General features: G+C 36.6%; 2 protein-coding genes across 5 annotated transcripts in view; one reads left to right on the top strand and one right to left on the bottom strand.

Annotated features, from left to right (window-relative positions):
• The window catches only part of fam184b (family with sequence similarity 184 member B), a 31,846-nt gene extending 30,693 nt beyond the window's left edge, over positions 1-1,153 (top strand). For both annotated transcript variants that reach the window (XM_059553989.1, XM_059553988.1), the window contains exon 19: positions 664-1,153. In XM_059553989.1, the coding sequence (XP_059409972.1) occupies positions 664-754 (91 nt within the window). In that variant the 3' untranslated portion in view covers positions 755-1,153. The remainder of the gene's footprint in view (positions 1-663) is intronic.
• An 8-nt stretch (positions 1,154-1,161) lies between these two features.
• Positions 1,162-12,970, bottom strand: LOC132143612 (uncharacterized). Of its 3 annotated transcripts, XM_059553991.1 has the most exons (19): positions 12,801-12,967; positions 11,682-11,860; positions 11,461-11,565; positions 11,069-11,239; positions 10,879-10,966; positions 10,155-10,771; positions 9,087-9,234; positions 8,454-8,882; positions 7,547-7,721; positions 7,192-7,349; positions 6,703-6,888; positions 6,383-6,468; positions 6,230-6,292; positions 5,994-6,085; positions 5,828-5,907; positions 5,223-5,311; positions 4,978-5,120; positions 1,587-1,689; positions 1,162-1,485 (listed from the first exon to the last, which is right to left on the bottom strand). In XM_059553991.1, exons 2-19 carry the CDS (start codon positions 11,846-11,848, stop codon positions 1,281-1,283), a joined length of 3,105 nt encoding a protein of 1,034 aa, XP_059409974.1. In that variant the 5' UTR covers positions 11,849-11,860; positions 12,801-12,967; the 3' UTR covers positions 1,162-1,280. The 3 variants fall into 3 exon arrangements, with proteins under 3 accessions (XP_059409974.1, XP_059409973.1, XP_059409975.1); XM_059553990.1 differs by having other exon boundaries at positions 8,454-9,234; XM_059553992.1 differs by lacking the exons at positions 1,162-1,485; positions 1,587-1,689 and adding an exon at positions 2,449-2,538 and having other exon boundaries at positions 8,454-9,234; positions 12,801-12,970.
• Positions 12,971-13,951: the final 981 nt, after the last annotated feature.

Here is a 13,951-nt window from a genome sequence, read left to right as displayed (position 1 = left end):
ATATAGTCTAAAATAATTTTTTGTACCAGGCTGTTAACATGTTTTTTCTGCTGTAAAGTTGGGCATTTTAACATGGGGAGTCTATGGAATTGATTCTGTCCTTTTGGAGCCAGCCTCCAGCAGTCAGTCGATGAATTATAGTTCTAGTCATTTCCGTGTTGGTTTTTAGAGGGAGCAGAAGGTTGCCGCTTGGTAAATACATGCAAATATTAAAGCTAATTTGAAATATTAGGAAATACTATAAATCACATTAAATAATACTAAAATAGCACTCTTCAAAACTAACCCAAAGACCAATAAAAGCTCCTTTTTACCTTCTATCCAATATAAAATACCTTTGTAGAAAGGGTGGATATTTGTAAAAAAAAAAAGAAAAGAAAGAAAGTCTAAAATAGTTACAAAGTATATTTGCCAAAATGTGTAGTATGCAATAGCATAAACTATAATTAGAAGAAGCTGACACCTGAAGCCTTGCACGGTAAAGTAAAAAATTGTTCTGCCCACTTTTACATAAATTAGGTAAATGCATTCTAACCTTATAAACACACACACAAAAAAAATATTGATAGTGTCAAAAAATCCTCTTAACTTTATTTCCCCCCTCTCTCTCAAGATGTCATATTTACAATTCCTGCTTTTATTTATCTTGTACTTTTGTTTCAGGACTCCAGCTGAGCAGAGGGTTATTGAAACAGGGCCTGATGGACAAGACCCTCAAAAACAGGAGTGGTTCACCAAATACTTCTCTTTCTGAGGTCCCACAAACCTTCGTCCATATCGGTCCCAACATTTTGAGTACAAGCTCACCAAAGTCTCCTTTTTCTGCATAATTACACTCAACCGCAAGCTAACACCAAATAAGCTTTTCTACAGGATGCATCTCACTTTTATCCTGTTGATCGAATGGCAGCAAAAAAAAAAAAAAATACCTGAACAGGTCTGCAGCAAATCCAACATGGACAACTATTAATTTATAAAAATGAACTGCCCATTCTGGATTGCTGGAGATGTGGTGTGGACTGCTGAGACTTTTCTGAATAAACAAAAATGAGAATCCAAGAACAGCTGGTTTTGCCATACTATGCCAAAACTGTAACTGTAATCTCAAGATAATTAATGTATATCAATAAATTACTTATTTTTGTTTTTTAAATTGCATGATTGCATATTTTCTTTATTTGTTTTTAATATCTTTTTACAGAAAATTAGAATACTGTACCCTGGACTAGTCATTCGATATATACAGGTCTATCTATTGTGTTAATTAAAATAGAAACGTTTCACTGAAATAATTTGCAGTTCATAAGAGCTTCTGTAGCTGACGTATAGTGGAGTATCTCCGACTGGAAAGATTTGAGGGCGCTCTTCAGTGTCCTCTGCTGGTTGCTCTGGGCTTTGCTCTTGTATTTAATGCTCAAAAGTTTATCAGCCAGATAGTGCAGCCACAACACGTTAGAATGAGGATTATAGTTGGACCAGCAGTTACTGAGACAGAGAAAATGCAAAGAAAACAATGAGAATCAATCATTCAGTGGTTTAGAATGAAAGAATTTGAAAGATGTTTTGTCTAAGGCTAAAGCACATACTTGTTTTCTTTCTTCATTAGACGGTAGATTTCAAACTGATAATCTCCTTGACCCATAAACAACTCCTCATCATTAGATATATCACATGACACCGTCAGTCCATCTAAAAGAGAGAGAGAGAGACAAACTAAATTATTTCAAAATTTACAACAATTTCCTATTCATTGTATCAGGCTGTAGAAAGTTGTTCACCTCTTACCAAAATTTTACTCTTCAATTTACACCAATATATTTGAATATAGTAAAAACAACAACAAAAAACATATGACGGTTTTATAGACAAGCAACATTAATTTAAACAAAACATGGCTGAACAAAACAACTTTTCGATGTTTCAAAAAATTCCAACTGACCCTCTGATTACTTTGATGATGTTTTTCTTACCTTTCTGGACATGGACAGTAGACCGTACAAACAGTTTCAATGGAGGGACTGAGAGCTCTCAGACTAAATCTAAAATATCTTAAACTGTGTCCCGAAGATGAATGGAGGTCTCACGGGTTTGGAACGACATGAGGGTGAGTTATTAATGACATAACTTTCATTTTTCGGTGAACTAACCCTTTAACATATTTTGGATGAAAACCAGGAGGCTTGTGACTGTCCCATAGACTGCCAAGTAAATTATACTGTCAAGGTCCAGAAAAGTATGAAAGACATCGTCAGAATAGTCCATCTGCCATCAGTGGTTCAACCGTAACGTTATGAAATAACAGGAATACTTTTTATACACAAAGAAAACAAAAATAATGGCTTAATTCAACAATTTCTCTCCTCTGGGTCTCTTCACATCACCGTAGCACCATTTTGGAGAATATAAGCTGAACGCAAACTGCGTATGCTATACTGTGTCACAAGGATGTTGATTTGAAAGAAAACAGCACATCTTTGTGTCACGGTTTACACAAGAATGTAAGCTGCATGCATTCAGCGGATATCCTCCAAAATGGCGCTATACGGTGATATGGAGAGACACAGAGGAGACAAATTGTTAAATAAAGTCATTATTTTTATTTTATCTGCATACAAAAATTATTCTCGACACTTCATAACGATGCTGATGGACCTTGACAGTGTAATTTACTTGGCAGTCTACGGGACAGTCACAAGTAGGGCTGCACGATGTGTCGTTTAAGCATCGATATCGCGATGTACGAATCCACGATAGTCACATCGCAGGATGTGCGATGTAGGCTGTCGTAGTTGATCTGTTATTCATTAACTGTACGGGCCAGCTGCTCCCCGGCCCTTGACGAATGTGATTCGCAGATTAATTGCACAGCTTAACCATCATAGAGTGAAAGTTTTTTCATTGACAGGAAAATTTTTTCAGAGAGAGTTCAGAGTTCAGGGCAGAGAGAGAGAGAGAGCGCGCGAGAGAGACAGAGAGCGTGCGCGAGAGAGACAGAGAGCGTGCGCGAGAGAGACACAGAGAGAGAGAGAGCGCGCGCGAGAGAGACAGAGAGAGAGCGAGCCGTCTTCAAACAACAGGAGCACTGTCTTGCTCTCTCTCCCTCCCGCATATTAATCAATTGACGCGATGGTGTCGATGTTTAAATCATTTAAAATGAGAATGTAAGTGTGCTCACCCCATTTTTGTTTGTAAGAAAAAATATCGCAATATATATCGCAGAAAAATAAAATATCGCAATGTCATTTTTTCCCAATATCGTGCAGCCCTAGTCACAAGCCTTCCGGTTTTCATCCAAAATATCTTAAATTGTGTTCCGAAGACAAAAGAAGCTTTTATGGGATTGGAACGACATTTTGATTAAATGATTCATGATGATAATTTTGATTTTGTGGTGGAGTATCCCTTTAAAAGGATAACTTTGTATTCTTATGGTCAGTAAATGAAATTGAGCAAATAAATGAACAAATTGTACTCTTTCTTCATGACATTTATGCTACCTTCATTAAAGCGATACAAAGTGTAATAAAAATCTGCAAACGTGTCCTTAAACAGCTAGCCAGTTGGGACTGAATATTGATTTGTAGCTAATATATGAGAAATTAGCAAATTAACATTTGTAAAAACTAAGAGAATATTAAATTATGCCATAATAAATACTACAGACTGTCAAAATTATGTTGCTGCATTATTTAAATTGTTAGATGCTGTGGAGAAAGTTAAGGAAGGTCTCTGAATTCAGGACAAAAAAAATCACAATTCAGGGTTTCTGCAGGTATCTTCAAATTAAATTTAATGCCTTTTTAATGCCATACACGACCCATGACTAACCACGGATATTTTATATACAGATATAATCATTTTATTTTAAATAGACATAGATAGGCAAATTATTAATTGCAACCATCCAGTTTGATGATGATGCAATCATAAAATTATATAACTCAGAACTGAATTAGAAATGGCTCAGGAGGCAGCTTAATTAATTGTCAATTTATTTGGAGATATTTCAAAATTAGCAAAAAGACAATTATTGTATTTATAATTTTATCATCACAAAAACAGCTCTTCAATAAGCTCAACTTTTTAAATGCTGGAACTTAATGTATTCAAAGTACATACATGTAAGCAAGAGCTATAGAAATTACTGTGTAAATAAGTTCATTAAGGCATGTGCCTTAATTCAGTCGATTTTAGTTCCAACTCTGACTCAACATTTTTCAATTCACAGCACTTTTCCTTGAATCTCCTCAGAGTATTAGATTTTGTTATCATTTCAGCCATGAGCGTTTTCGATTTGTTTTCGGCCTGCTCAGCTAGTTGATCGGCGTCCTTCTGAAGGCTGGCGCACACGACCGTCAACACCCCCTTTTTCTTTTTCAAACACCGCAAAATCCTTTTTTACCACTAACAGGCTGCAACCATGTCTTGAAATTTTCGTTTTCCAGCCACTTCAGTTGGAATTTGCACTTTCCCATTTTTCCTCAGACCTCGTCCACCGCTGTACAAAATGCCCGCCGCCCGCGTCACCTCCGTATCACGGTAATTTTGCTCCGGCCGAAACCAATTACCAAACTGGTTCCGTGTGTTTATCACACTAACTTACATTTTGCGGAAGCAAATAAAATTATTAATTATGAAGGCTATATTCAAAGAAATTGATATAAAATTCTCTTCAAAACTATTAAAAAATTGAATGCCTGTAAGAATCAAATTTAATGCTTTTTAATGCCTTTTAAGGCCTTAATTTTTGCAAAATCCATTTAAGGACTTTTAATGCTTTTTAATGCCCCGCGGAAACCCTGACAATTGTATGAGTGAGGCTAGGAAGACATGCAAAATGTATTTCATGTAGCTTAACATCTACATCTATAGTAGTTAATAAGCATGGGATTTGTGACTAATGTTATGAAAACAAGTCACAATGGCAAACTATTTGCACCAAAAAGAGTTAGAGAAAGAGTTTTGTCTTAGACTGACCAATCTCCAGGCGTGAGAGTGAGTAGTCGATAACGTTGACGTGAACCCCTCGTGTCTCTATGGAATGCACTTTTCCATTCAGAATAAACTCATTGTGCTTGTGCTTAATGTTCTTCACCAGGATGTTTCCCCAATGAAGATCTCTGAAACATCAGCACACAACATTTACTTCAGCTTACACAGAAAAGGTTTTTTCACATTGTACATTTATAATAAAACTTCAATTTCAGCTTTAAACATGTTACCTGTGTTCAAAGCACAGTGCTTGCTCAGCTACAGCCAAAGCTGCAGTTACTTGATGTAGAACACTCTTGGCCTGGACCATAGAAGATAGCTGCAATCAACGGTACACACAAAAAAACTTTTAACTTGTTGTAATGATACACTATAGTTCCAAGCATATGGATGCCCCACTTCTAATTAACAGGTTAGGCTATTACATTGATTTTTTAAAGGAATAGTTCACTCAAAAATCTATTTATTTTTCATTAATTACACACCCTCATGTCATTTCAAACCATAACACTTCATTTGTGTTTGGAAAATGAACTTGTTTGAAATTAAATCTGAGATTCCATCAAAATACAAAATTTGGAATAAAGGTTTTCTGAGACTTAAAGCTTTCTGGTTTCATTAAAATATTTGTTTCAAAGAAGAGTTGAAGTCTTAACTAAATGATGACAACATTTTGAACCATACAATGACAAAAGCATCAGTGAGGTCAGGAACTGATGTTGGCCTCAATTCACCTCGAAGGTGTTCAGTGGAGTTCAGTCTTCACAGAAATTACTGGAATACCGCAACCTATATAGAGAAGCAAAAAAGCAAAACTCGTGTGTGTGCAAGGTACCTTTCCATTCATGTTCTCTAGATCACTCCCTCCAAACTCAAACTCCAGGATTAAAAACAGCTGCTCGTCTTCAAAGAAATCTGTGCCAACAGAATAAATACATTAATAAACATTAAATGTAACAATGCAATTAAACAGCGTAAAGATAGTTTAAATTTTAGCTTACCGGGTCTGTCATTCTCAGATCCCTTCTGGCGGTCAAACTTGTCCCAGGCTTTGAGCAGAGCTTTCGGATAGCATCCACGAACACAATGTAGACTAAAAATTAAACCAACAGTCAAAAAACAAAAATCACCTTCTTCATGTGTTCTTCTTTATTCATATAACTATAACACACACAAACACAGACTTTCATTCACCTAATTTTATACCCAAGCTAGCTAAGAAAAAAAAGCTGCATACTTGTTGAGCCCAATGAAACCATCTGTCTTGTTAAACTCCTTCGTGTTAAGGCTGCTCAGCTCCCTGTAGGGACATTAAAGATGTGTATGAATATTTACACAACATTACATTCAAATGTACAATAGATTTGCTGAGCTACGCCAGGCTTCCTACTTGGAAATGATGATTTCATGGAGGATTTCGCCAAATGTTTTCTGGTGTTCACCATTGACCTGCTGACTACCTTCTACTGGGATGATCTACAGAAATTACATTCAAACATTACTTTTGTAAGTTTAAGAAAGAACAATAATGCCAAACTTTTATACTTCACCAAACAAATGACCAAACTTCTATTTCTACATATATAAAGTATGTACATATAAATTTATTTTTAATACTGAATGTATATATTAAAATCACCCTGTGATATGTCAGACAGTAGTTAGTACGCTTCTATGATAAAACCATATGTGATTAAATCGTGAACATACTTTGAGAGCAACAGTCTCGTTGGACTCATTTATGGTTGAGAAGACCTCTCCAAACGTCCCTTCTCCGATCTTGTTGCAGTGTTTCATGCGAGATGGAGGGATGCAGTCACTGAAGGAAAGTGGGCCGCTCTGCTGACATTCCTGATACACTTTTTCTGCATCACTTATATCTTCGTCATATGAAATCTGGACCATAGACAAAGGAGGACAGTGAAAAAACCACAACAAAAAGAGAATAGAGACAAAAGAAATCACTGTGTGTGAGAGTATACTCAGTCTGGATAAAAAAATAAAAACATTTTTTTATCGATGGACTTGTAATATGTTTTGTGTGTTTGAGTGTATATACATAAATATAATTTTTTTTTTTTGTACCTGTCTTAGTCCCATCAATACAGGAAAGTTTACAAGTCTTAGGGATACAGTTTCCTAAAATAACAATTGTTCATTAGTTTTGATGAGTGAACACAGATCTCTTTATGTCTTTACCATGGAGGTGTTCATGTTGGAACGGAGCATGCGTGAAGGTGTGAATCTGGATGGTGTGCAGACAGGGGAACCAAACAAGTCTAGACTGTTTTCAGCTGGAAACCTAGAGCCTGGGGACTTCAAATGAGACTGAACCAAGCGTCGAGGGGTGGGGAATGCTGTGGTAAACAAACACAAACATTCAGCAATTTACACGTAATGGGTGCTTTTAGGAAAAGTGACAAGCACTTAAGGCCATTTGACACACTTTCAAGTTATCAAAGGGAGAGAGAGGTATTAAAACACGGGTGGCACTGAAAGCTTGCCGCCAATCATATATGATGTATGAATCATCTAGCCTGCTGTAAACACTTACCAGTTTTCTTCTTATGCAGGGACAGTGCTGCCTTTAGTCGGCCCCAGGATTGTGTTGTGAGTGTGTCAGGAGTGAAGTTGGCCAGGATGGAAGACAGATTCATTTGCTCCATTCTGAGAGGGGTCACAGCCAGACCAATCCCACTGGTGCCCTGCAGCCAGCCCCATGTTGAGTCCTGTACATATGTACAGAAAAAGAGACCAAGCAGAAACACTTGGATAAAATCAATTGAAAAATCAGTGGCATTTTTCATCTCTCTGAAAAATAACATCTTTCAGCCAAAGACCCACTTTTAGATTTAATTTACTAAACACAGACTAACAAAGTCCAAAGGGGGCTGAAAGCACACAGCCAATATTCTATAATGACTTTACATTCTACATACCTATACTGAATAAATAAATCTAAAAGTGCTGAAGCATATCACTAGGTTGTCAGATGTTGGTCTGGGATAAAAAAAAAAAAAAAATGTGTATATATATATATATATATATATATATATATTAATAATAATACAAATAATTTTGCTTATAGTGGGACCTTAACAGTAATGTTTATTAAAATATATAATTACTCATTCCCTTTAAAGTTAACAAACATTGCAAAACTAAAAATATAAAATTGGACTGTCAGTTTAACATTTTAATTTTGTGTGTAAAACATATTTGAAAAATTATTTAAAATAATTGTAATAATAATAATTAATCATACCCCTTGACCCATGCATACATTTCATAGAGGATTTAAATAAGCAATTCCCAAATTAACTGCAGGAATGTGTGAACCGAGTGAACGGTTACATCATAAAAACTCAACAGTAAAATGTAAAAAAAAAACAAGCATGTTTATAAAACATTTTCATTTACTTGTAAAAGAATTGAATGCATTCTTGACAATGATAACTGACCCCTGCACAAGTGTCAGCTCCAGCAGACAACATGCTGCAACAGGAACTGTAGTCTCCTGATACAGCCTTTGTTCGCCCTTCCTTTCTCTTGCGCTTTCCATTGAATTCTCCAGTACCCCTCTTTGACCAGCGGCTGACATTAAGTCCACTCACGCAAACTTTACGACCGGTGCCAGAACCAGCACCTGTGCGTTCTTTAGGCACAGCAGGTGGTCGTGTTTTGCTAGGAGCTGCAGAAGAAGGTGGAGAGACCGGAGGTAGCTGGAATGATGCTGACAAATTTTGAACAACTGCTTCAGCTTTACGGGGAGTCCTATTATTTACTAGACTGTTTAGGATAATATTCCCTGTCTCCTTATAAGGTGAAGAGGTGGCACTTTCCCTGTGACAGGTGTATGGGGACTCAGCGCAGGGTGCTTTTGTTGGCCCCTGGTGGACAGAAGGATATGCACCCAAGTCAAGACGTGGAATTCTGACAGCAAGGGAAGATAACAGACATTCAGCTTTAAGACGCCCAGTGAGGGTCTGGTTTGAGCAAACTGCTCCAGGAAAAGGGGAAGTGGAAAGAGAACTTGAGGAGGAGATATAGAGTGATGATTTGGAAATTGAAGAGAAGCTGGATGATAAGGTTACATAGGTTTTGCTGTTCTGAGTGGTTGCTGCCACAGAGGACTCCAAACAAACTGAAGCAATCTTCTCTTCCCCTTTCCTGCTGAAGCTTTGTACCATGTCTGAGACATCTGTTTTTTTGAGCTTAATGGTTACATCCACTGTGCGACACCTACATATCAGACAAAACAGACAAAACTTAACTGAAACTTTTCATTCAAATAAAAACATATGACAGTTGTACAGTCCCAGTCAAAGGTTTGAACATACAGTATATACTCATCCTTTATTAACACTATTTCCCACATTAATAAACAGTCAGAACATCAAAATAATGAACTGACAAAACAGCCACTTTGCAGGGATTCCAGCATTTCATGAGGTTCACCCTGGGATACTTTTTAAGCAGTATGTATGTTTGCTGAAAATTTGTTGGCTGTTATTCCTTCACTTTCTGATCAAACTTTGCTCTGTTAATGTTTTGCAGTTAGTGCAATTTTAATGTTAGTGAAGTTGTTGTTTTGTAAAGAGATTAATGTTAATATTATAAATGAACTGCTCCATCATTATGAGTCACTTTAACCCACATACATTGTGTTTTAAGCACTGACTGAAAGTGGAATTCTAATTACATCACAAAATAATGGGACAGGTTTTGTCCATACAATAAAAGGGAACTTCTCTAAAACAACAGGAAATCAAGCAGTGTATGATGATAACAGACTCCGATTTTTAGCTTCAGACTTTAAAATTAGAATGCGCATTATTTTCATGTTTGTCATGCATATCCCTGCAACAAGGCACATGTTTCTGCATGAGTTTGTTGTGAGCAGAATGACTTTAAAGTCTGGTAGTGTTCAGATTATAAATGTCATGTAGTGTATTCCAGCCTACAGTACAGTTATGAAACAACACAACAGTAATTAATCGATGACAGAATTACCATTTTCAGTGAAATACTCCTTTAAGTAAAAAACAATTGTTTTTAATTACATTATAATAATTATATTTTTAATTTTTGCTATATACTCCTCTACAGATAAAAAAAAACACCACTCTCTAAAAATCAGTGAATAAACAACTATTACTCACCTCTTTTTTAGCTCATCTGTTAAAGATTTTATGTGTGACTGTGGTGACACACATCCAAAACTTGTGCTTGGCTGTGCAGACATGGCCTCTGCACATCCTTCTTTTCCCTGATCCCTCTCTCCATCCCCGGTTCGTTCTTCCACAACCGCTTCCTCTTCTCCCTCCATCTGCTCCATCACTCTCTCTCCAGAAGAGATGCCTGGGTTTGGGAGCTGTTGACTTGTCTTCTCCTGTGCTGTGTGCTCACAAACTCTGACACTCTTCAAACTATGAAGACTGTTGTTGTTTTCTGTAGGTTGGTGCATTTCATCAAAGCTAAGAGAGGAAATCTCACTGATGGAGGGCTCTGGTAAGTTTTTGAGCTGTCTGCAGACAAGGGAAGGGGTGCTTGATAGCAGGGGACGTTTACTTGGGAGCTGCTGGTCATCGCTATCATTGAAAGAGACCTCAGCCAGAGCCACACATTTGTGTGAGCGTTTGCGGTTCTTGAGAGCAGCTTGATTCTTTGAGTCATGTTTATCCATGTCAGATGGCCTTCTGCTTGCAACAAGCTTATTTTTGGAGAATGAAGGGGGGAACTCATCTGAGGAATCTAGTGTGCGGTGAAGAACAACAGACTAGGAGGAAAGGAAAAAAGCGGGAAAGACAAGAATCCTGCTTTAACGACAGTCCATCAGAATTTACTCTCTTGCATACAAAGTAACCCCAGTATACTGTTACTTACAATCCTCTTAGTTTGGATAGTTGCCAGTGGTCTTTTGCGTTGTGTAACAAATCTGCCCAAATGGGGAGGGTCTAATACCTTCTTGGAACTGCAGGGGTACAAAACAACATTTCACTTATGCTGACTGTGTTATGTATTATTATTACTCTATTGAGTTTCAGATTTTTCACAAAATATGTTACAAGCTTACCCAGCACATTCATCAGCAGATGTTTTTGAACGGACTTCATTCTTCATCATCAAGGCGTCATCCTCATATTCACTGCTACTGAAAACGATTAATTGTTTATTTCGTTTTGCATTTGTTGTTTGAGTTCTCGCAGCTGTTGTCCTTACTGATGGTTTTGCATTTGCCTTTTTTCTGCCAAAGCAAAGTCATACAGAACAGTGAAGACTAAGATAATAGCTGTTCAGTCTACTGAGTATTTCTAATGGGTTTTAGAATCTTCAAATGGTGAGTAAAATAAGATCTAGGGTTCATGAAAGTTGACAGAAAATTCTTTATTCAAATAATATATTCTCTGTGTTTATAGTTCATCTGTTCTACACAATGTTGTTGAGTTGTTTTGCCACAGTCCTGACCTGGATGATACAGATGGCCTGTAGTTTTCCTCATCACTCTCTTTCTCCTTTACGGCAGTCATGCCTTTGCTCTTTGCAGCATGGGAGCCTGGTTCTCTTACTCTCCTTAGAACAGAGAAACGAATGAGAAATTGTAATGCATAATAACAGCTTGCTTACAGAAGAGTTTTGTAATATAAAATGGCAATGTTAATGAATAAATAGTTGAGAGCAAGTTTTACCGTTTCTTGGGATGTGTGATTTCTGATATGGACCGATCTGATGAGGGGGTGCTTGAAAAAGAGAAAGCTGCTTTCTTCAGGTCAGGGGAGAACCAAGGCTCCACCTTTCGCATTCTTTTACTGTACGTTTTGATAAACACCGGCCCATTTTTTCCTGTTGCATTCATCTTGGATCTTTACTACAAAGTAGAATTAAAACCATTACCATATAAAAATGGAGAAATAATAACTTGTAACTTAAACTAGAGCATGTGCTAGCCAAAGCAAGGTCTTGGGTTAAAGCCCCTGAGAAATCATGAAGTGACCCAAAACAGAAAACGCAAATGTAATTCCTCTGCTAATAAATGTATGTTTGATGAATGTTAGTAACACTTTACATTGTTTAGTTCGTTAATATTAGTCAACTTAAATCATTTAGCATGAACTAAAAATTTATAATACTTCTACTGCATTTATTAATATAATTTCATTTTAATTTCATATCAAACATGGTATCTGTTAACATAAATTAATGCAATGTAAAAAAACTAACATGAACATTTTTATTAACCAAAATTAACAAAGGTTAATAAAAGCTATAAGAATACATGACTCCCTGTTAGTTCAGGTTAACAAATGAGACCTTACTGTACAGTGTCACTATAAACATTGCACCTCACAATCCCCGAAGAGACAATCTTTACAGATGGAGATTACATAAAAATCATCATGTTTTAGTCTTATTTGAAATGTAGGTTTTCTAGAGATTTGTATAAACTAATTATTATTTAATGATCCCTTGAAACAGCTTGTGTAACGTACCAACACAAAAATGAAGGCACTAAAACACAAGCAGACAATCAACTTGAACGTTCAGTGACATTTCACTGACAGTTTTCAAATATACACATTTTCAAAGCAAATGTCCTAGATCAGAACGGATCGAACGGTTTGCAGTTACTAACAGACTTTCTTGATACACATTATTTGAAATCATTTGAAAATAAGTATAATTAATTAATTAATTCTTGACTGCATACATGCATAACCCTCTATCGTTATACTGTACAGGAAGCAACTGCGCTACCATACCCATATTTTAAAAACCAAAAGCGTTATTATGTTGACAATTAAATTTACCTCAACAAATTATCACCATGTAGATAGCTTCTCAAGATTACTTAATAGCTGTAGAAGCAAACAATGTGAAGTCTTCGATTACCGAACCAATGAACAATACTGAGAAGGGCCATACCGAGGAACCGCTTTACGTTCAAACCTGAGAACGGTTGCTGATTGGCTTTTTCTTCTTCATGTGTAATGCCGGCTCGATCTTTTGGATCATTGTCGCCACCTTCTGTATACTGTGGACTGTACACCCTTCTTAAGGGCTGCAGCAGCCATCATCTGTGCGTGTTCAGCTCTGCCTTATGAAATTAAACAAGTGCCTTAATTGCACATTAATGCACTGCTTAGTCCAGACTTTTAATCATGTAACAAACAATCCATAATACTTTCATATTAGATAGTAGGGCTACTGATATCACCATTTATGTCAAATCTCTTTTTTTTCAAGTTTAAAATAACAAAAATATACTGTAATTATAGCCCATTACTCATTTAATACATTAAATGTCTACGTTAATAGTCATTCCTACTATTGGGTGCCTTTAGACATCATAAAATGTAGAAACTAAACACAGATTTTAAAATTACGTTTCGCATAATAATGATAGAGAGATGTAAAACATCTGGGGAAAAAAAGATTGTGGTCAAGCTCAGGCAAATAAATTTAAGCATTTATGAAACAATGAATACAAATATTAAAAAATAAACAGTTTAAAAGGTTTATGATTTTAATGAATGGCCATTGTGTACATTATCTTAGAAAACTCATTGTCCGTTTAAAAGCTGATCAGGTAATAAATTATTCAAATTAATTACATATATAGATTACTTTCTTGCCAGCACATTGTCAGAGTTATGGACCTGATATGTTTGTCTTTGTTCCATGTAAGCCATGTCCTGGTTTTCCCATGTGTTTCCTTAAGCCCTTATTTGGTCCTTCCTGTTTCCTGTTCGCATTATGTTCCCTGATTAGTTCTCCATTAGTTCCAGCTGTGTTTGATTAATTAGCTAGCTTACTCATTGTACTTAAGCTCTGTGTTTCCTTGTCTCCAGCGTCTGGTGTTGAATGTCTTCGTGTCTGTCGATGTTGGTTTGGGTTTGGGTTTGGGTTTGGGTTTGGGTTTGGGTTTGGGTTTGGGTTTGGGTTTGGGTTTGGGTTTGGG

The sequence above is a fragment of the Carassius carassius genome, chromosome 7 (assembly GCF_963082965.1).
Source record: "Carassius carassius chromosome 7, fCarCar2.1, whole genome shotgun sequence".
Classification (NCBI taxonomy): Eukaryota; Metazoa; Chordata; class Actinopteri; order Cypriniformes; family Cyprinidae; genus Carassius; species Carassius carassius.
The sequence above is the reverse complement of the archived record's forward strand: the minus strand, read 5'-3'. Positions and strand labels throughout refer to the sequence as shown.